Raw genomic sequence first — 22465 nt, 5'->3', positions numbered from 1 at the left:
TTCATAATTTAACAGACTGTTCTATTGCACAAGTGCTAGGGCCATGAAGAATGAAGTACATAAGTTGGAAATTTAAATGTTCAGCTGTTTATTAAGAAGCTATTTTCCTGAGTAGGGGACTAAGGGATGTGAGAAATATTACATAATCTTACGTATTTACTTTAGAGTTGTTTTTTCCCTCCTGCTTAATTCAAAAACTTATGCAACAAACACCTTCAGAGACAAACATGGAAAACTTCAATTGAAAAGATGAGTTTAAAAATGGAGGGGATAAAGTGGGAACTGCTTTCTTACAGTAGCTGGTTTTGGTAGCAAAACATGTAATAAAATATAGTTTAATTTCTTGTCCTTGCATGTTTTCTCCAGTGGTTCAGTTTAAACCACAGTGAAAATGAATGGTTTAAAAAAAAAAATAGTTTGTGGTGTTGAATGTGTCACTGCAGAGAGATTCAGCTGACAGCTGTCTGCAGGCATATCACTGAAGTATGTAACCAATATAAGGTAATAAAACTAATAGATTCCAAGGCCAGATCTAGTCTGATCTGCTGTATAACACAGGCCATAGAACTTTCCCAAAATTACTCCTAAAGCATATCTTTAAAAAATATATATATATATTATATTTTTATCCACCACAACCCCCAAATCCTTTTCAAAGTCACTTCTTCCAAGGATAAAGTTTCCCATCCTGTGAGTATGGCCTACAGTCTTTGTTCCTAGATGTATATATTTACATTTAACCCTATTGAAATGTATATTGAGTGCGTCCAATGTACCAAGTGATCTGGATCGGTCTATATCAATGGCCTCTCTTCTTCATTATTTACCACTTCCTTAATGTTTGTGTCCTCTACAAACTTTCAGTGATGAATTTTATTGTCTTCCAGGTCACTGATAACAATGTTAAATAGTGTACATCCAAGAACCAGTCCCTGAAATGACATAACCAGGTGTGTTTCTGGTGAGGTATTTCTGTGAATGAAGTGAGAAATTAAAGGGTTTTCTTAATTTACTAAATAAAACCAGTCCTATTAACAAGGATTAAAACTTTTAGACAGGCCAAAACTTTTGTTGTAAAACATATTCTTTAGGTTTGAATATGTAATGCTTGTACTGAACTTTGAAAAAGTAAAATGTTTAACTGCTGCAATTACAAGCAGCATTTAAAAAAAAAAAAAATTGTCCAGGCCACATAAGGTGGCACAAGCCAGCAACACTCTCCTACTGGAAGTATATTTTCAGAATGGTTCTTAAACTCAATTTTCAAATTGGAATTTCTGTTATGTGGGTAGGGTAGGTACATTTCCATTGGACAGAGTCGGGTCCTTATGCAAACCTTTCAACCAGCCGGGTTCCTTGGACTCCTTTCTACTGGGGATTGGACTGAGATCACAGACTTGCTTCAGGCAGGTCATCTAACTGCCATCAGATAGTAATAGCCTTTAGTCACTACTAATCTGGGCAGAATGGTGGAAGGCTCTGTATTCCATTATGAATCCCTAAGAGATCTAATACTGCATATTTTTCTCTTCCATTCCCCAGTCACTGCTGTGAATGCTCTTCTGTGCTAATGGATCTTGTCATCTGAAGCTTAGACAAACACTTTAAACCTAAATTTCTCTCTTCCTCTTAAGAGAAACACAATCTTTTAAAATAGTTTAAAACGTTTTATTGGTAAAGTGCTATAATTTACATGATGCCTTCTATAGATAATACCTTTCATGCCCCAAAAAGCTTGCAGTCTAAGATAAAACCAACAAACTGGCTTTGTTAGTACATGGTGACAAAGGAAAAATCATCATGTGCTATAGTTCCTTTGGGGGTATCCAATCATTAAGTTACAGTTGCATGTGTTACAGACCCTAACTGCACCACATGTGGTTTTCACTTTGATACTGTGCAGCTCATTACTGTAGGGGATGCACCTGCCTGTGTTCCTTCTGTGAAGCAGAAGTGCAGCGGGTACAATTGGAGCTAACAGTTGTTGTGAATCAACTTTGTTTTGGGGAAAATGTACCAAGTGGTGTATTTACATGGAAGTGTGAAAATTGGCATCTGCATTGGTGTTATAACCAAGATCAGCTGGAATTAATGGACTAAGCTTCTGCTTTTTCATGTCATGTTAAAGCAATATACAATTTTTAGGGGGTTCCCCTGGATATAAATACCATAACTAGAAACTTTATCTTGTAAAGAATCTACTGTTGCTTAAGAACAATAAATTCTTTCCTTGATCTTGTGTGCTGGTGAGGCAGTATGCATGAAGTCCTGGTCCTGCCAAGATGTGCAAACATCCTTAAATTTACCACCACTGACTTCAACTAGACTACTCATAGTAGTAAAATTAGACTCTTGTGAGTCTTGGCAGGATCAGGGCCTACATATGGGATCTAAGTTTTTTACCATAATCGGCACTGGGAGAAGTTAGGTCAAAACTGAGCACTTCTGCAAATCTCACACTTTAACTCTTTCATGTGGTCTATTACAAATTTCCAATTAATGTAAAGCATGCACCTTATTAATAGTGAGACCTACAAGCAATATAATGATGCATGTAGTAGAAACAAAATATGAATGGATAATCAGAACAGCCAGAAATAATTAATTAGTAAGCTATACTTATGTGGATAGCAAGAGTGTGGTGTCCCATACCTGAATTTCAGATACTGCTAGAAGTAGCCCATCCAATTAATAGAAGACATTAGTGTGACAGATATGGCAATTTCCTGCAATATCCTTGGAAAAACCTTATTGAATTAAGTATCTTTGGAGTCCATTGTATTAAATGCAAAGGTTGCGTATTAGTGTGAGCCCTGGGAAGTGTTATGAACTTCGGAGGACTGTATTGATCAATGGGCCAGACAAGAATGGACTTTGGGGATAAACAGGGTCAAGAGATGCTTGACTAGTGGCATCTCTAGTAGAGGTGAATGCAGATTCCCACTTCCAGTTATGCAAAAAAACCCAGACTTTTGCAGCTATGCCCTGAGGAGGGGATGATTGTCTGCTGATTACTCGTTCCCAGAATCTGAAAATCAAAGCCCCAAGCCATATAAAGGAAAAACTAACCTATTCAGGGGCGTGTTTGTTCTGAGATAAAGCTGTTATGAATTCGTAATTGCAGAAAATCCCTTGGTGGGGGTTGAAGAACTGACGCCTACCAGAGCCCCTTCTGGACCTCTGGGTGGGGGAGGGTGATCTCTAGTAAGCTTATTAGTATGTGTGTAGGTTTTTATTGCTTTAAATGTTTTCTCTCTAAAGCATTCACCTTTAGAATAGATGTGCTTGCTTAGAAAGAATTGTGTGGCAGCTTATAACTGGGCAATTATGCCATTTATAGACTCTGGGAGGACAGTAAAATGCAGATGCTGGCCTGTTTAGGCAGTCTGGCTTGATGGGAGTAACAGTGTAGGCAGGGTACTGTGCAGCCCAGAAAATCCCTGATCAGGAGAGGGAGAGATGGGGTGGGGGGTCTCCACCCCAGAGAGGTGACAGCTGAGGGTCTGGAAGCCTGAGGGACATGGGGGGGGGGTGCAGTTGCCCTGACCAGTGACAGTTGGTGAAACTGTAACTCTTAAAGTCCTTTTATTTATTTATTTATTTATAGTAACTCAAAGTTCTACTTCCATCTGAAAAGGTGACTCAAGCTTTGTATCCTTACATGGTCTAGTATGCATATTTGCCTTTAAGAACAAAACTAGAGAATTCTTCTCATAGTTGGAATCTTTTAACAGGAATATATTTAAAGCAGTTCTTCATGTGAGCACACAAGGGACTCCTCTTTTGAACAGGAAATATGCCTGCTGGAAGTTTTCAGAAAGGAGGTCAATGAAGAAATGAAGTACACTCTGGGTGGTCTCTGAGGAGAGCCTTAGAACAGTCACAACTAGTGAAAGGTTATTGTGGAACATGAGTAATCCTTACCTTCCTTTTTTTATTTTTTTTTATAAAAGAAAACATGTGGGTTTACTAGGAAAAAGTGGACAGACTAAAATAAGGAGTAGTGGGATTTTTGTAAGACTAGACTTGTATTTTTTTTTTCTTTTGAGTTTGTCTGGGAAGAGGGGAGACTCATTTTTAAATGAGTCAGAACTGAAGACTCCAGAAAAAAAAGTCCTGTTTGAAAGCTCTAGGAATACCATAAAATACATAAATATTGAGTATCGGTATCCCTAAAATTGCCTGATCAGAAAAAATATTTTTGTGGCATGTTTATTAGGGTTATAATATTATGAAAATAAGAAACGTGATACAAAATCCTCTGATAATTGTCTCAGCAACATGGTGATGAGACAAACATCCAGACTGAAAAATGCAGTATCCAGGTATTGCTGGTGGCATGCTAATCTATTATTCATCTCTCATATACTAAAGCCTTATTTTTAAGATACTGCTAACTTACATGTACTGAGCAAATAGGTATATGGCAAAAAGAAATTACTGGAGAACTGCAAACTGTCCTGGTTATTCTATCTTGTACCCTGTTAAATAGAAACTTGGGTAACTTTAAGAATGGGCATTCCATAGAACTCTTAAGCATTTTACTTGTCTTAATGATCTGGAGGATGGCGTGGACTGCACTCTCAGAAAGTTTGCAGATGACACTAAACTGGGAGGAGTGGTAGATACGCTGGAGGGTAGGGACAGGATACAGAGGGACCTAGACAAATTAGAGGATTGGGCCAAAAGAAACCTGATGAGGTTCAACAAGGACAAGTGCAGAGTCCTGCACTTAGGATGGAAGAATCCTATGCACTGCTACAGACTAGGGACCAAATGGCTAGGAAGCAGTTCTGCAGAAAAGGACCTAGGGGTTACAGTGGACGAGAAGCTGGATATGAGTCAACAGTATGCCCTTGTTGCCAAGAAGGCTAATTGCCTTCTGGCCTTATAAGTAGGGCATTGCCAGCAGATCGAGGGACGTGATCGTTCCCCTCTATTCGACATTGGTGAGGCCTCATCTGGAGTACTGTGTCCAGTTTTGGGCCCCACACTACAAGAAGGATGTGGAAAAATTGGAAAGAGTCCAGCAGAGGGCAACAAAAATGATTAGGGGGGTGGAGCACATGACTTATGAGGAGAGGCTGAGGGAACTGGGATTGTTTAGTCTGCAGAAGAGAAGAATGAGGGGGGATTTGATAGCTGCTTTCAACTACCTGAAAGGGGGTTCCAAAGAGGATGGATCTAGACTGTTCTCAGTGGTACCTGATGACAGAACAAGGAATAATGGTCTCAAGTTGCAGTGTGGGAGGTTTAGGTTGGATATTAGGAAAAATGTTTTCACTAGGAGCGTGGTGAAGCACTGGAATGGGTTACCTAGGGAGGTGGTGGAATCTCCTTCCTTAGAGGTTTTTAAGGTCAGGCTTGATAAAGCCCTGGCTGGGATGATTTAGTTGGGAATTGGTTCTGCTTTGAGCAGGGGTTTGGACTAGATGACCTCCTGAGGTCCCTTCCAACCCTGATATTCTATGATTCTATGAGACCAGCAGCAAACTTATATTTACTCAAAAAATAAGCTTACCTAAAGTTTTGCTGCTGGTGGCATAAGGGTATGGCTTCTTGCTCCTAATGCAGGAGGTCATAGGCTCAAATCCTGACGTGGCCATGGCAGGTGGAGTGAAAATGTTGTACCTTCATGAACCCAGATAATGCACTGTGAACCTGGATAGCTAGGGTGTCTGTCTTTCTTTTTCTGGCTCACATGCCTCTTCACTGCAATTTATAGTCATTTAGAATGTCAAGGACTAGTCATGTGGACCATGGAAAGAGTAAGAATGTCTGGCCCTGTCGATGTGGGAGACCCTAGTTCTAATCCTTAGAGCCATGACTCCGTACACAAAGTGAAACAAGTGCACGGGGGAGATTGAAAAAGACCCCCATCAGATTAGCTCAGTGGCTAGGCCACTCCTAGTTTTGGGACACCCAAGTTCAAATCTTTCTTCCACATCAGGTAGAGGGGGGAATTCGTAGAATCATACAAACATAGGGATAGAAGGGACATCAAGAAGTCAAGTCCAGCTGCCTGTGCTGAGGTGGGATGGGATAAACCTAGATGGCTCTGACAAGCGTTTCTCCAACCTGTTCTTAAAAACCTCCAATGATGGGGATTCCACAACCTCCTGTGGAAACCTATTCCAGTGCTTCTCTATCCTTAGGAAGTTTTTTCTCATATCTAACCTAAATCTCCCTTACTGCAGATTAAGCCCATTACTACTTGTCCTACCTACAGTGGACAAGGAGAACAGTTGATCAAATTCTTCTTTATAAGGTCCCTTAATATAGTTGAAGACTGTTACCAGGTTCCCCCCTCAGTTATCTTTTCTCAAGACTAAATATGCCCAGCTTTTTTTAACCTTTCCTCATAGGTCAAGTTTCTAAACCTTTTATCATTTTTGTTAGTCTCCTCTGGACTCCAGTTTTTCCACATCTTTTCTAAAGGGGGGTGCCCACAAATGGCTGCAGTATTCCAGCTGAGGCCTCTCCAGTGCTGAGTAGAGAAGGACAATTACCTCTTGTATTATATGTAAGACACTTCTGTTAATACACCAGGGAATATTAGCCCTTTTTTTTTTTTTTTTTTTTTTTTATCATATTGTTGACTCGTATTCAATTTATGATCCACTATAACCCCCAGATCCTTTTCAGCAATACTACCACCTCTCCTGTTATTCCCTATGCTGTAGTTAAGCATTTGATTTTTTTCTCTTCCTAAGTGAAGTTCTTTGGACTTGTTTTATTGAATTTCATCTTGTTGATTTCAGACTATTTCTCCAATTTAAGGTCCTTTTGAATTCTAGTCCTGTCCTCCAAAGTGCTTGCAAACCCTCCCATCTTGGGGTCATTTGCAAATTTTATAAGCATACCCTCTACTCCATTATCCAAGTCATTAATGAAGCTACTGAATGATACCAGACCCAATACTGACCCCTGCAGGACCCCATTAAATATGCTCTCCCAGTTTGACAACAAACCATTGATGATTACTCTGACCGTGGTCTTCCAACCACTTGTGCACTCACTGTATAGTAAATTCATCTAGACCGCATTTCCCTTGTTTGCTTATGAGAATGTCATGTTGGATTGTGTCAAAACCCTCACTAAAATCAAGATATCAGATCTTCTGCTTCTCCCCTATCCACTAAGCCAGTAATCCTGACAAAGAAATTGAACCTAGGCCTCCCCCGTAGATGCCCTAACCACTGGTCTAAGTTATGTGACCTCATTTTAAAAAAATTGTTCCCTTTTTTTGATTTTCTAAAAATTTTATTTTTGGTTTGATCCAAAACAAAACTTTTTTTTCCATGGAAGTGCCAGGGAACAAAAAAGTCCATAACCTGTCCCGCTCTACTGATTCAAGTAGGGGAAACCTACCCAAAGAATCACCCAGGCCCAGACAAAGGACAGTGGGAACCCTGATTCAAGGGGAATAAAGGCTGGACTTGAGCACTAAGGGCTAACTTGAAATACCATAAGAGACTTAATAAATGGACCCCACAAAGAGAGTGGATTGGGGCAAGGGGGGAGGGGGATTTTTTTAGTGTTCTGGCCTGACAGTAAATTCTTATAAGAACCAACAGGGACCCGAGAGCACTGCAGCTGCAGAGCCACAGAGTAACAATGAGGTGCCTGGAGATGGTTGCCTGTCATAGTTTCATTTGTTTTATTTTTCTTTTAACAGTTAAGTTTTGTTTTCTGCACAGCAAAATCTTCTAAAACTTCAGAAATATAAGGAGGCTTAAGTAAGGTTCAGCTTCCTCCAAACCCAGCTAGATAGATGCTGGAACTAAGGGTGCTGCTGCACCCTCTGGCTTGAAGTGGTTTCCATTGTATACAGGGTTTATAGTTTGGTTCAATGGCTCTCAGCAACCCCACTATAAAAACTCTTCCATCACCCCTGACAGCCAGTGACTGACAGCAGGGTGTTGAGGGACCACAGCTGGGAGGCAGTGCATCCTAAATTCCAGGAGGAGGAGGAGAGGTGGGGGGGGGGGGGAAGAGTGTATGGGAGACCCCCCCCCCCTTCCCTTGACAGTGAAACTGAATGGTTCACACAGTGTATAAAGCGATCTCTGAGCTGTTTCAAAATGGGAATGGCAGTGAGAACAGGGGTTGCATCAACACAAAGATCAATATATGCCCCACCCTATAAATGGAGGACAAACCCTCACAGCAATTTCTCTCAAGAGAACATTAAAGAACTGAGCCTCAACTACACTGCACTACAGCAGCATAGCAGCTGCAGTACTGCCTGAAGATCCAGATGGAAAAGTAGCCAGAGCAAGGCCTCAATTGTGCAAAGACATACACGTGCTTAACTTTATGCACTGTGAATAGGCTCTGTTTCATTGGGACTGCTTGTATGTAAAGTTAAGTGTTTGCAAGTCTTTGCAGGAATTGATCCTAGGATATCCATCAGGCTGCTATAGATTGGGGAGTAAGTTTTATAACCTCTGCAGTTTCCTCACCTTGCATGTGGAAATTGACTGTCCTGGTTCACAGTTAATGTAGCATTGCCATATGCAAGCATTCAAAGACATGAGACTAATACTTTTCAGTTCTTATTTTCTTACTAGCTTTTGAGTTGTCCGGTTCCAAAGCTTTTCTCTGCAGCCAGGGGGGTTAGAAATTTTTTTAAAATTAAAGCTTTTAAAAAATTACGTAGTCACATGACTCCAAGTGTTAGCTCATCAAGACAAATATTAGGCTTGCAAAAAATAAAAAAGAGCAAAAGTGAGCGACACATTTTTTTTTATATGGCAGTAAGTGCTTATCATGCCCCAAACGACCTTCTACACATACTTCAGGATTTAGCTCTATTTGATTAAATAGTTGAACAAGTTGACCAGTCTTCTAAGCCCTTAAGATAACGATAACTTCTCTTTCAGTGATAAACATGCAAACCCAACATTTCATCCTGTTTTGTGGATGGAACTCCTGTTGTCATCAGTTTAATTCTATATAGGTGGGGGCAGGCATGTGGAATTGGAAGGCATAAGTGTTTCTTTTAGTTCTTGTTTGCAGGACAACTAAAATGGTAGTTTAAATGGTAAAATAAAAGGGGGGAAATACATTGATGCATGTCATGAGATGCTAAATAATCCATGTTCTCTCATGTTGTAGAAACAGAATTGTCTGTATATTGTGTGCATGAGAATGTAGAAAATATGCTTTTATTAAGTATGCATTTTCTGAACGACTGTGGTAAGATTCAGTGTAAGTCAAAGGAAAGCTTAGGAACTGTGCTATACGGATCCAGAAGCTCTTAACCGCACTGCTGTGTGAGACCACAGTACAGACTCTACAGTTGCTTTTTCTTCTAACCACAATCTCTTAATTTAAATGGTAGACTACAGCTGCTTCTTTGCTATATTAACTTTTCAGAGAGAAGTGGGTAAGCCCTTTGAAACTCAAACTTCTTAATATTTGATGCCTCTTGGATCATTTTCATGCTACATTGATCCAGACAGCTGTTCCGGGTAACGATTTCTTCAATTTAGTTCCTGTTTCTAATCGGAGCTTGAACACCAACACATCTCATTTTCTTCTGAGTCCTAAGCTTTACCTGACCTTTTACTATTCCTGCTTGCTTCTGTCAAGCCATAGTGTGAGTAATATAGGTCACAAAAGGTGGAGCATCATTGACCTGGCTTCAATCTCTCCTCTCAACCAGCTTCCAAAGAGTTGGGAAAAGTACCTACTGTTCTTCCTCAAGGGTATGATATGTTGAATCTCACAGAGTACAAACCTTTCCCCTTTCTTTTTATTAACATCTACATGTTAGGTAAGTGTGAGATGCCACCAATATGCTGCTCTAATGTTCCAGTAGCACCAATGTGCTCGTGACACCTTATCTTAAATCTCCCTCTCATCAGCCACAGACAACACTTTCACACAGGTCCCAGTGCCTGAAAAAATGCTCAGGACCTGAAAAACAACTGGTTCAAGTAAGTGCAGGAAATAGGGAAGTTATGTTGATAAGATGAGGAAAACAATTGAGAGAAGCTAGATGAGATGCTCTATTGAGGCTCTCTCTTGAGAGCATTAGCCCTCTAGTCATTAAGATAGTGTGATGCCTTGGGCTACTTCTTGATAGGTAGGCACTTCAAATATCAAGAAATACCTTCTTCCACATCTGATGTGCCAGGGAATTATATTGCTGAGTATTAAAGACCAAACTACTGTGATTGGTCACCTCAACATGGGACTATAACTCTTTACCCAAAGCTTGCGATCAAGGTCACAAAAACTCCAGATGGTGAAAAAGGCAGCAGGCTGTCTCCTAAGGTCACTTACTAAAACTTCGTGGGTTTGTTTGGCCCTCATCCAATACCAAAAGAAAAGGGAAGGACGAATTGGAATCAGGATCCTGATACTTGCAGTCCCCAGGGCCAATGGAGAGATGCCAAGGCTCAGGTCAGCCTGATTGGCTGGGTAGGCAGGCCAATGAGGGAGTGAGGAGCCCAGGGGCCGGTCCTCCATGGAGCTGGAGCTGCCTGAGCCACAGTAGGGCATAGCTAAGGAGAGCGGCAGCCTGAGCTAGGCTGGAGGCCCCAACCCATCTTGCCAGTGAGTATCTAAACCAAAAGGGGCACTTTTCCATGTTACGCAAGTGCTAGTGGCTCAGTGTGGGCTGGTCAAGGAAGATGCATGATGCTTGCATCTGTAAGAACATAGGATTTTTCCAAAGGCTGCTAGTGGGGATATTTTTCCCTGACTCCCACATGCCCATAGTGATTTTGGGGGACTCCGTCTACTCCTTGCTCCTTTGTCTCTTGAAATCTACACTGGCCACCTCGACAGACCCTGGGAAATACTTAAATACCAGCTCAGCAGGTGCAGGATGACTGTTTGAATGTGCTTTTGGTAGATTTAAAGCTCAGTGGTGATATTTAATGGCTAGATTTGATCTCAGTGAGGCAAACATTCCTATCATTATTGCTGCATGTTCTGTATTACATAATATTTCTGAGGCAAAGGGGAAAAGGCTTCCATGAGGGGGAGGTGGACTGGCTCTCTGCTGAATTTGAACAGGCAGACAGGGCTATTAAGAGCCAATGGTGGAGTTATATGGTTGAGGAGGCTATAAAATAACATTTTAACAGTCAGCCATAGCAGTGTTGTGTGATACTTTTCTGAACTTGTGTGCCTTTGTGCACACAGAGCTTGAATATGCTCATTGTATGGTCAAGGGTTATTGACTCCCCTTATTAATGTTGTAATGTGGCATTTATGCTTGGTACAAACAAGTATACGTTGAATTTCAAAAACAATTTTATTTGGTGAATATAAACAGGAAAGAAAGCTCAAGTGCAAATACAGAAGCACTGTCAGAGGCTGACCCAAACTTATAAAAAATAAGTAAACAATTAACGTTTGCATATGACTGAAACATTGTAATATGTTTTTAATGTTAAAAACAAGTAGTACACTGTAATGTAAGTCATGGTTGTCCTTATTTTCCCTTAGCAGAGTGATTAGAGGAAAGCGTTCATGTCATGCTGCAACCTGTGATGTTGGGGGTACAGGAAGCAGCAAATGGAGTTTTCCATGAGTCGGAAAGGCAGTGCTATGTATGGAGTCTTGGGGTAGTTGGCACAATAATTTTCTGCAACATCTGTGTTTGTTGCTTGAGCAAAGCTATTATGTCCTGGTGAAATTACTGAAGTACCTCTTTGTCCCTTTGTCATTCCTTCAGTAACCACTCTGTCCATTCCTGGTTCTTCCCCCTACTCTCGGCCATTTGGCCCCTCCAATCCCTGTGCTCACGATCAGCAGCTGTACAGGACTGGAGGATCTCACAGAACATATCCTTCCTGATCCGCTTCTTTTCACCTGATCAAGATCAAATGTTCAGCAGGCGTAGAAGGGGCATCTCTTAAGGCCACCATGCCAGAGACTGCTGATTAAAACAAACAGATACAGAATTAGATTTAGATTTACAGTCACAACAAAGTAAAATGTCTAAAAACTCCCTTACACTATTCCTAAAGAAGACCTCTAATAAGAAATGCTATTTTTCACTTTAGCTTCAGAGCCCCTTGTTACATAAATTTGCAGCTCAAGCAATGGTGAGAATGGACTAGTGGGAGTGGTGGAGGACTGTTGCATGGAAGGTTTAGACATTGGGTGCCCCTCTGTGTCAGTAATGGGAAAATGGAGTGAATATTGAGAATATTTTCATAGGCAGTGGTGATTTTGTCTGATATCTCACTCCCAGAGGACCCAGCTGCCACTGACATCGGGAAGCCGCCTGGGCCCATATGCTGCTAGCCTGTTGAAATGGTGTCTGCAAAATTCATCGCAGAATGGTGTAGGAATGTCTCTGCCTTGTTTCTTCCCCTGTGATAGTCATCCTTCACAATATTCAGGAGAGGGCTACAAAGTATCTCCATGAAAGTTTCATCGAGTTTGTTCAAGAGGATACAAGGAGCACCCCGTTGAGATAAGCAAAATACTTTGCATGGCCCCCTGGCTAGCTTAACAAGAAGAAGCGGATGCCACCTCTACCCAACCATGGGACAGTGATCTGATGCTGCAGGCTGTGTAACTTGGACTGCCATATTTTTTTTTAATTTCTAACATTTTACAAGTTATCTAAATCATGAATGGGATGGGTACCATTTTAATAAAGAGAAGGGTGGATGGGTGGGATGGAGGGGGGGGGGGAGGTTTTGGGCACAAAAAGGTTTTAAAAATTGCTTATAAGGAACAATACATCTCTACACTTAGCTGAGTTCCAATCCCTGTCATCATCAAGCTCATCAGTGCTCACCCAGCAAGACTGTCTTGATGCCACCTGAGTTTCAAACACCTGGCTCGCTGAATGGTTTGTGTCCCTTTCTTTGTCCTCCCCTACTCATTGTGCACTTCAGCGGTTTCTTGCAAAGTGTTAAAATCTGGATCTTGCAAAGTGTCAAAATCACATTCTGGGTGCTGGTAGGTCCTCACCAAGTATGGCATCTTGGAACAAAGAATGTAGGTTGCATTTACAGGGGGGGGGACTATCCTGGCAAGCAGACACTCTGAAAAAGATGTGTGGGTCATAGTGGATAATCAGGTGAACATAAGCGCCCATGGCAACACTGTGGCTAAAGGACCAGTGCAAGCCTGGGATGTATAAGCAGTGGAATTTCAAATAGGAAGGCTATATTACCTCTGTGTTTGACAGGGTTGTGACTGCTAATGGCATGTTGTGTTCAGTTCTGGTGTTAATTCAAGAAGACTTGATATCTCAGAAAGGTTTCGGAAGAGCCAGGAGAATGGTTAAGGATTGGAAAGCAGGACTTATAGTGATTTAAGGAGCTCAATTTATTTAGCTTATTAAAGAGAAGGCAAAGGGGTGATTTGATAGTATCTACAGGGGGAACAGAAATTTTACACTAGAGGGATCTGCAATCCAGTATACAAAGGTATAACAAGATCCAACTGAGTTGAAGCTAGACAAATTCATACCAAAATAAGGTGCAATTTTTTAAGGGAGTATAATTAACCAGTAGAATAAAATAGCAAATGTTGTTGTTGTTGATACTCCATCACTGGAAACTTTAAAATCAAGACTCGATGTTTCTTTAGAAGATGTGCTCTAGTTCAGTGGTGCCCAACCTCATTACATAGGAGGGCCACATAAACCTAAGCACAACCTTGTGTGAGCCAAACAGATTCTACAAACTTTAGTAAGATTTAGTCACCTATATTGATTTATAGTTAGTTTCTATGTACAGTATTGTCTTTTTTACACACCAGTGTAAACTAAAATGATGTAAACGTGATGACAAAACCCTACTGAATCAGTTGTTAGTATACAGTGTTGAAGCAGGCTGCGGGCCTTAGGAAATGCTTTGGTGGGCTGTGTACAGTCGGCAGGCTGTAGGTTGCGCAGCCCTGCTCTAGTTCAACTACAGCTATTGATCTTGAAGCAGGAATTAATTCAAGGAAGTGTGTTCTTATGGAGTTCTATGGTATGTGTTATGCAGGTCAGACTAGATGATCACAGTGGTCTCTGCAAGCCTTAAAAATCCAAGAATTCATGACTTGGGATGATTACACTTAACAAGGAAGATAAAACCACCAAGGTCCATAGTGAGGTTTTCAGAAGCTGAAGTACTCCCATTAATAAGTATTTGTACATGAGTAAGAGCCTGCGGAGCCTCAGCCTGACCAACTTCCAGTCTTACCACAGAACTCTTGTTTTAGTAGAAATCTTCTTACAATATCAGAAGCAAAAGGATACTAAAAGGGAAAGGTGACTTCTACTTGATTTTTTTAAGTAGATAAATCCAAGACTAAATGGAGCAGGGTCCAGCTGGGATTTAACTTGATGCAAACTGATATTTCTTTTTGCCCCTAGATAGTATAGTAGTGGCTATAATATAAATACTTTGCATAAATAAACAGGAACAGGTTCATCACCCTTTAAAGCAAGTTAGCATGTCTAGCAAGGCATTATTGTTCCTACAACAGCCAACTCTATTCAGCAAGAATGGAATTTAAAATGATTATAAGCTGTTGGGGGCAGGGTCTGCCTCTTTGCTATGTGTTTGAACAGCACTTAGGCCTTGGCTACACGCGCGGATTCACAGCGCTGCCGAGGGGAATAGCTTGCAGCGCTGCAGGTGCTGATTATACTGGCGCTTTAAAGCGCTGCACTCGCTGTGCTCGGGGAGGGGGTGTTTTTTCACACCCCTGAGCGCAGCAAGTGCAGCGCTGTGAATTGCCAGTGTAGCCAAGGCCTTAGTCCAAGGGCCTTGATCCACAACTGGGGCATTAGGCATTACTGTCACATAAACAAATAATACTTGCCTAGTGTTCTTTCATTTAAAGAATGTGTTACTTTACATGAGGGAGACTTTTTAATGAATTATTTTTTGCTATAATTACTACTTTTAAAGTCCAGATCTTAACAATTTAAGACTGCCATCTTGCAAAGGCCTACACGTTTAAAGCTAAAGGAACCATGCTGTATCTACCCTGTGAGGATTGGTACGAAGGCTGAGAGTGGGGTACTTGCTGCTCTTGTACTGTGTGTGTAGGTAGAGGCGGTGTCCTCCTGCCTCTGCAGCCACCCACAGCACCAAACTGAAATACTGTGGCTGGGCAAAGGGGGCAGGATTTGGCCTTTTAAAAGTGGGAAAAGTTGACCAATTGTATTTAAAAGCTGTCAGTCTGACAGCGGCTCCTGCCACCGACTTTTCGCTAGCAAACAAAGTCACTGTGACTGGCTGAGGTGGTGTTCAATCTTTTTTATCTTTCCATCCTTGCTTTATGTTAGGCAAAGTCAACTGCTTGAGGCTATGATGCAATAACAATCCTTTAAGAACCCCCTGAGTGCTAACTCTAATCACAAATCACCCCAAACATTCACGTGTTCAGTTAATTTAGGTTATTTTCTTTTTAAAATCAGGCGGTGAGGCGCTGGGCATTTCTCTCTTTGAGCCCTCACTATCCCCAGCCTTTACAGATTTTTGTCACGAACTCAGCCCTGCCTGCAAAGGCTCGAGCCTGGCTGCGGCCACCACTATCAACCCCAGTGCTGGGGCTGCCAACTACGAGTCGCCTCCATCCCCGCAGCCCCGGGCGGAGAGGGGCTCAGGGAGGACGCCGAGCTCAGGGGCGGGCAAGTGCGCTGGGCTGCGCTATGACACAGGCAGTACAACTGCCCCCCGGGCTCAGACTTTATTAGGCCCCGGCAGTCTTGCTGCTCCGCTCAGCAGGCGGCCACCACAGCGCGGAGGGAGCCCGGCGGCCCTACCCAGCCCGAGGGTGCAGCGCCCTCCCCGACCCGCTGCCCCCGCGGGCTAGCCTGTCTCTCAGGCGGGCAGCCTCGCCTGCCTGACCCCAGCGCAAGGCAGGGGCGGCGCGGCCCTGCTGACGTCAGAGGTCGCGCGATGCCCGTATGGAGCGCTGCTATATAAGCGCCGCGCACCCGCCCCCCTGTCTCTGCTGCGAGTGACTCTGTCGCAGCCGCTGCCCCTCGCGCCGCTCCTGACTCACCGCTGTTCGCTGGGCCGCCCCGCCCCGCCCGGGAACAAGTCGGTCAGGAGGACTCTGTGCAGCCATGGTGAGCGGGGGGAGGGGTACTGGCGGTGCCAGCAGGGCCGGGGTGGGAGCGGGCCGGGGAAAGGCGCGTAGCGCTGCCGCGCGGCTGCTCGCGCTCTGTTAGGCCTCTACTCGCCGCGTGCTCCCAGCCTGTGGCCCGAACCCCGCGGGGCGGCGGCTCCCGGCCTCGCTATCGTTTGTTGGGGCCTTCCGCCTCTAACTGGCGCTGATCTCGAGAGAGGAGCCGGGCTGGCAAGGCCCTAGCGACCGCCTGCGCTAACGGGGAACTGTGGGGGAGACAGTGGCCGGCGGCGACGGAGCGGCCGGGGCACTTTACAGCTGGGGGTTTCGGGGACGTTTCTGGGCCACGACCCTCCCGTGTCTCGCTCCTGCCTGCTTTGGCCAATAGTAGGGTGACCAGGCAGCAAATGTGAAAAATCGGGACGGCGGGGAAATATAAGAAAAAGACAAAAATCGGGACTGTCCCTATAAAATCTGGACATCTGGTCACACTAGCCAATAGACACCCCCGCGCTGGGGAAATGGCCTCCCTGTGCTGCACGCTGAGCTTCTCCAACTCTGCCCCTCCCTGCAAACTGCTACCAGTTCCAAGTGTGTGTGTGGGGGGGGGTTGGATTCTTGGAAAATCATGAAAAAATCTTTCTGTGGCTGCATCTTGTGTTTCCCCTGTAGTTTTACCTGCTTTAGAAAGTCAGCCTGAAATAGCCCTTAAAAATTAAATTGGTGGGTCCTATGTGGTGTACCTCTACTGCCCCTAGAAACCTCTTTCATTAGCTGTTAAACTTTGTATCATCAATGGGATTACAATACCGTGCCATTTGCAAAATAAATACAAGTACTTTATTTATAAAAAAATCCTAGTATATACTACCATCAAAAGAAAGGGTGCCTGCCAGTTATATAAAAATATAGCTGCAATAAAATAATTGTATATTGTGACCTAAATCAGTTAATACAGGGATTGTCTTTCTGATCCCTCTGATAAGTAGCACATTGCAGAAGTTATACATTAGATTGTTCTTTTTAAATTATTGTTACTTAAATATTCACTTTTTCCACCACAAGAAGTCAGAGCAAGTATACTAGTGTAGCTGTCATTTCCCAAATGAATTTGATGTTCAGCCTCCTGATAGATGCACATCTATAATTGGTTGACCACACACCTTTGTTCTTTATCGCCTGGCTGGATTATGCCTATGATACAGGCATTTTTCTTTTTCAATTTTTTCTGTGAAACAAACACTGGTTAACACTGTAATACAGATTTGTATATCGCTATATGCTTAAAGAGATAAGGTGGGTGAAGTAATATTTTTATTGGACCAACTTCTATTGGTGAGAGAGACAAGCCCTCATGCTACACACAACTCTAATATCCTGGGAGTGACACCACTACATACTAAGGCAGGAGTGACCAGCCTGAGAAGGAGCCAGAATTTACCAATGTGCATTGCCACACTAATACATCAGTAGCCCCACATCAACTCCCCTCTCCCCTGCCCGCAGTGTCTCCCAGCAGCACAGCCGATCAGCACCTAACCTTCCATCCCTGCGCCTCCTGCCAGCCGCGATCATCTGTTTTGTGGTGTGCAGGAGGCTCAAGAGGAGGAGGAGCAAGGGCACGCCAGACTCGGGAAGGGGCGGGGGCCTTGGGGGAAGGAGTGGAGTGGGGCTGGGGCAGACCCAGGGGTTGAGCAGTGAGCACACTGTAGCGCATTGGAAAGTTGGCGCCTGTAGCTCCAGCCCCGGAGTTGGCACCTATGTAAGGAGCCCCATATTAACCTCTGAAGAGCCGCATGTGGTTCCGGAGCTACAGGTTGCTCACCCCTGTACTAAGGCCTGGTCTACACTACAGAGTTAGGTCAATGTAAAGTAGCTTGCTCTGTGTCTACACTAAAATATAGCTCCCATCGACGTGACTTTCCCACTACGTCCACTTAATAACTCCACCTCCGTGAGAGGCATAGCCCTTAAGTTAATGTAGTTAGGTTGATGATGTGTCAGTGTAGACACTGTTGCTTACACAGACCTGCTACCTTTCAGAAACCATCCCACAATGCCCCACACTGGCAGTTAAATTGGTGCAAGTGCTCCTGGTGAGGACACGCATAGCTGACACAAGGAGCATAGTGTATACGTGTAACACTGATTCAATTACTGCAGTGGCTGCATGTCCACATAACTTGCATCAACTTAATTTTGTAGTATAGACTTGCCCTGTATGAGTAAAGTATTTATTTTGGAGGGGTGTCAGTGGCTAGATGGCCTGTTCCATATAGACACAAGCCAGTGTGGAGCGCTTCTGTTGTTTTCCAAAGTGGATAATTGTTAGAGTAACTGTACAAAATGCCATCTCTGAAACTGGATTCTTGCCCTTTCCTGTTCTTCCTCCTTTCTCCCCCCCCCCCATTCAGAATCATACCTACATCCTTTTGATATGAACTCTAATAAAAGTTTTATAAAAACTAGCTATGTCTAGAACTACGTTTTCAATTTTAGTGAAGGTAGAATGCTTTAAGGAGCATACATGCAATACTGACCAGTTTGGCTGTAATTTCTAATATTCATAATGTTAATGTTTCAGGCATTTAAAGATAGTGGCAAAGCACCTGTGGAACAGGAAGTAGCAATTCACCGAATTAGAATTACCTTGACGAGTCGCAATGTAAAGTCCCTTGAGAAGGGTAAGTAAATTTTTTTTTTTTTTTTTTTTTTTTTGGGGGGGGGGTGTTGCTTATGATTTGAAGTCTCAAATATTGCAAAACATAACCTGTCAATTAGGGAAGTTGCCAACTGAAGTTATTAGCCCAGAAGTTGGCAATTGTGTTTAAAATTCTTTACCACAGCCATTGACCTACTCTGCCAGTGACCTAAAGCAAACTAAGGAATAAACTTATGTTACCCTGCGTTAAACACTTACTTTATCCATACTAGCCAAACTGTTTAACTATGAACTCCCTTGAACAATGTTTTAGCTATGTGTTGTGAACACTATTCTAAAATAGCTATGCTCTCAAAGCAAAATGTGTTTAAACCATGTTAGTTTAAATTCTTAAGTCTTTAACTAGTTAATCTAACACTGTATAAATGCCATTGTGGACAGGCCTAAAAAGTAAAATTACAAGTGACCTTGCTAATTCTGGGGTAAGCAGTTTATTCCATATGTAGTTGGCTATGAGGATAAATTGTAAACTGAATTACTATGATTGTTATTTACGCTATTCTGAGCCAACATTTTATGTGAAGTGGAATATCTAATTCAATTAAAAAAAAAAACCTTTTCTAAACAGTTGTGTATTCTTTTACAGTCTGTGCTGATTTGATCAGAGGTGCCAAGGAAAAGAATCTAAAAGTGAAGGGACCTGTTCGCATGCCTACAAAGGTACTTACAGTTTAGGAGGCAGGAAAACCATGATTAATTCTACAAGATTTTATTTGTAAATTACAAATAGTAAAATTGAGAAGGAGTGCAATCTGATTAAATATATTAAATCCAGTTTAAACTCTAACCAGTTAATGGATTAGTAGCTGGCATAAACATGACTAAATGGTTAAATACAAAACATGCTGAAGAGAAATACGGAAGAGGATTTTGACCTGCTTCCTACCTGCATTCCCCTTTTTGACTTAAGACTCCTTGGGCAGCTATGAAAAGGGGGTGATGGTGGGCATCAAGATATAAGTAGAGTTAACTTTTGACAACTATGTAAAAAATACTGTAAGCAATATTTTAATTACATTAGAGCTATAGAAAGTTTTGATTTTAGTCAAAACCTCTGTCAGTCTGTCTTCATCTATTGGTTACTATTCCACTTTCTGTTACAGACACTGCGAATCACTACTAGGAAAACACCTTGTGGTGAAGGTTCTAAGACCTGGGATCGTTTCCAGATGCGTATCCACAAACGTCTCATTGATTTACACAGTCCCTCTGAGATTGTTAAGCAGATCACTTCTATCAGTATTGAACCAGGTGTAGAAGTGGAAGTTACTATTGCTGATGCCTAAACACCTGTCATCTACTTTAATAAAAATTGATTTGTAATTTTGTTTACTGTTGCTTTGTGTTTTGTGAAATAGAATCTTGACTAGAAACTTTCAAGAAAAAAGAACTGAAACAAAGTGGCATAACAATCAAGAATCTAGGCATTTTGAGGGGAATGGTTGGCCAAGTCTTGAGTAGAGGTGAACGTTACATTACTTTCTTTTTTACCATTGATATAGAACTGCTTTAATGTATTTTGAAGAAGGGAGTGCAGTGTGATGTAATGTTTCAAATTAAAATAAGGAAGAAAGTAATTTTTCATAGTGAATTTTGTTTGCCTGAAACAACTTATAGGCTGTACTCGGTCACTTTTCTCAGATAAAGTCTGGTTTAACAGTGAACTGCAAAGGCTCAAATCCCCTTTAATTTGCGCCTTTAGCCTTTCTTTATACATCATAAACTTTTTTTAAAAATCATGCTTATTAAGGAAGACCAAGAGGTCCTGGGAATATTTATTGTGAGACTTTATTTGAAGCAGTGAGCATATTGAATATCTAACAAACACCTCTAATCTCAAATGTGAATTCAGCATTGAAGTTAATTAGCTGTTAAAAGCTTTTAAACAGGCTGACTTAAACTCTTCCCCTCCCAAGCGTAACTTTTTCTCTTGATATTTCACCAGTCTTGGGGCTTGTCTTCACGTACAGCGGTGCAACTGGAATGGTGCAGCTGCGCCGCTGTAGCGCTTTAGTGAAGATGCTACTATGCTGACAGGAGAGCTCCCATTTGCGTAGTTAATCCACCTACCCAAGACGCAACAGCTATGTCAACGAGAGAAGCTCTCCCATGGACATAGCACTGTCTGTGTAGGGGGGTTAAGTTGGGGATGTGTGGATTTTTCACATCCCTGAGCGACTTAGTTACACTGATAGAGGTCTGTAGCATAGACCTGGCCTAAGTCTTCCGAGTTAGATAGAACCTGAATTCCTAGTGTAGTTAGGGAAAAAAATTCAGGACTCCCTCCCCCTTGTGTGTAAAGTAATGAAAGCACAGTTCCAATTTTTGGTTTGTATATCCTTTAAAGATCTTGTAGTAATCTTCAAGAAAAGGAAGGACCTGATATTTCAAATGTTAGGTTTATGGTTATTACAACAAAGAGCAATAAAAGGGTAAAAACAAAGCTTTAATTGCAAAACTAAAGTCAAGCTTTACAAATCCGTAATACTTGATTCAATCCCCTGTATAATTCAGATAAGGGCTGAAAGAAATGCTTGACAACTTCATTCCTTGCAGATATGTTCATGTCACCACTCTAGTGTACTTTTGAGGGCCTGTTGCTCTGTGAAGTCGAATTCAAAAATGCTTGTTCCTACAGGATGCTTGGAGAATAGACCGGGCTTCACCTAGTGTCTTCAAACTTCAATTCCTTTCTGATGTACAGTATTTCTAACTGAAATATACTGTATACCCAATCAGCCTACTGTTAGAAAACATTTCTAAATATTTTCCCCTTCTTCCTGTAACTATTTAATAATGACCACAGAGTGAAGTAGTCAAGCAACACAGTAGTGAAGTGCCTTACAGAGATGGGGGACAACAATGTGCTTTGAGCACCATAAACCAACTAAGGGTATGTCTACACTACGAGAGTAGTTCGATTTTGCTTAAATCGAATTAGTGGAACCGATATTACAAAGTCGAACGTGTGTATCCACACTAAGAACAGTAATTCGACCTTGTGAGTCCACACTAACGGGGCAAGCGTCGACATTGGAAGCGGTGCACTGTGGGCAGCTATCCCACTGTCCATTGGAATTCTGGGTCGAGCCCCGAATGCCTGCTGGGGAAAAAAATGTATCGAGGGTGGTTTTGGGTAACTCGTCATTCAACCGTCACTCCTGCCCTCCCTCCCTGAAAGCGCCGGTGGGCAATCAGTTTGCGCACTTTTCTAGTGAGTGACAGTGTGGATGCCACAGCACTGCGAGCATGGAGCCCGCTGCGACCATCGCTGCAGTTATGGCCGTTGTCAATACCTCGCACCTTATCATCCACCTTTTTCAGAGGCAGATGCTGAGAAATCGGGCGAGGAGGCTACGGCAGCGCGGTGAGGACATTAAGTCTGAGAGTGGCACAGACCTCTCGCAAAGCACAGGACCCCACGCCATGGACATCATGGTGGCAATGGGTCATGTTGATGCTGTGGAACGGCGATTCTGGGCCCGGGAAACAAGCATGGACTGGTGGGACCGCATAGTGCTGCAGGTCTGGGATGAATCACAGTGGCTGCGAAACTTTCGCATGCGGAAGGGAACTTTCCTGGAACTTTGTGAGTTGCTGTCCCCTGCCCTGAAGCGCAAGGACACCCGGATGCAAGCAGCCCTGACTGTCCAGAAGCGAGTAGCCATAGCCCTCTGGAAGCTTGCA

At 42.6% G+C, this 22465-nt stretch overlaps 1 protein-coding gene and 1 non-coding gene across 2 annotated transcripts; both read left to right on the top strand.

Moving 5' to 3' along the window:
* Positions 1-15936: 15936 nt before the first annotated feature.
* On the top strand, positions 15937-20106 carry RPS20 (ribosomal protein S20). Its single transcript, XM_024198283.3, has 4 exons — positions 15937-16057; positions 18641-18740; positions 19365-19438; positions 19882-20106. The coding sequence occupies exons 1-4, from the start codon at positions 16055-16057 to the stop codon at positions 20062-20064; spliced, it is 360 nt and encodes a 119-aa protein (XP_024054051.1). The 5' UTR covers positions 15937-16054; the 3' UTR covers positions 20065-20106.
* Positions 19226-19290, top strand: LOC112105477. Its single transcript, XR_002908016.1, has one exon. It is a non-coding gene; the product is annotated as a small nucleolar RNA U54 (small nucleolar RNA).
* Positions 20107-22465: the final 2359 nt, after the last annotated feature.

Source organism: Terrapene carolina, unplaced genomic scaffold, assembly GCF_002925995.2.
Source record: "Terrapene carolina triunguis isolate 2854851 unplaced genomic scaffold, T_m_triunguis-2.0 Scaffold58, whole genome shotgun sequence".
Taxonomy (NCBI): domain Eukaryota; kingdom Metazoa; phylum Chordata; order Testudines; family Emydidae; genus Terrapene; species Terrapene triunguis.
The sequence above is the reverse complement of the archived record's forward strand: the minus strand, read 5'-3'. Positions and strand labels throughout refer to the sequence as shown.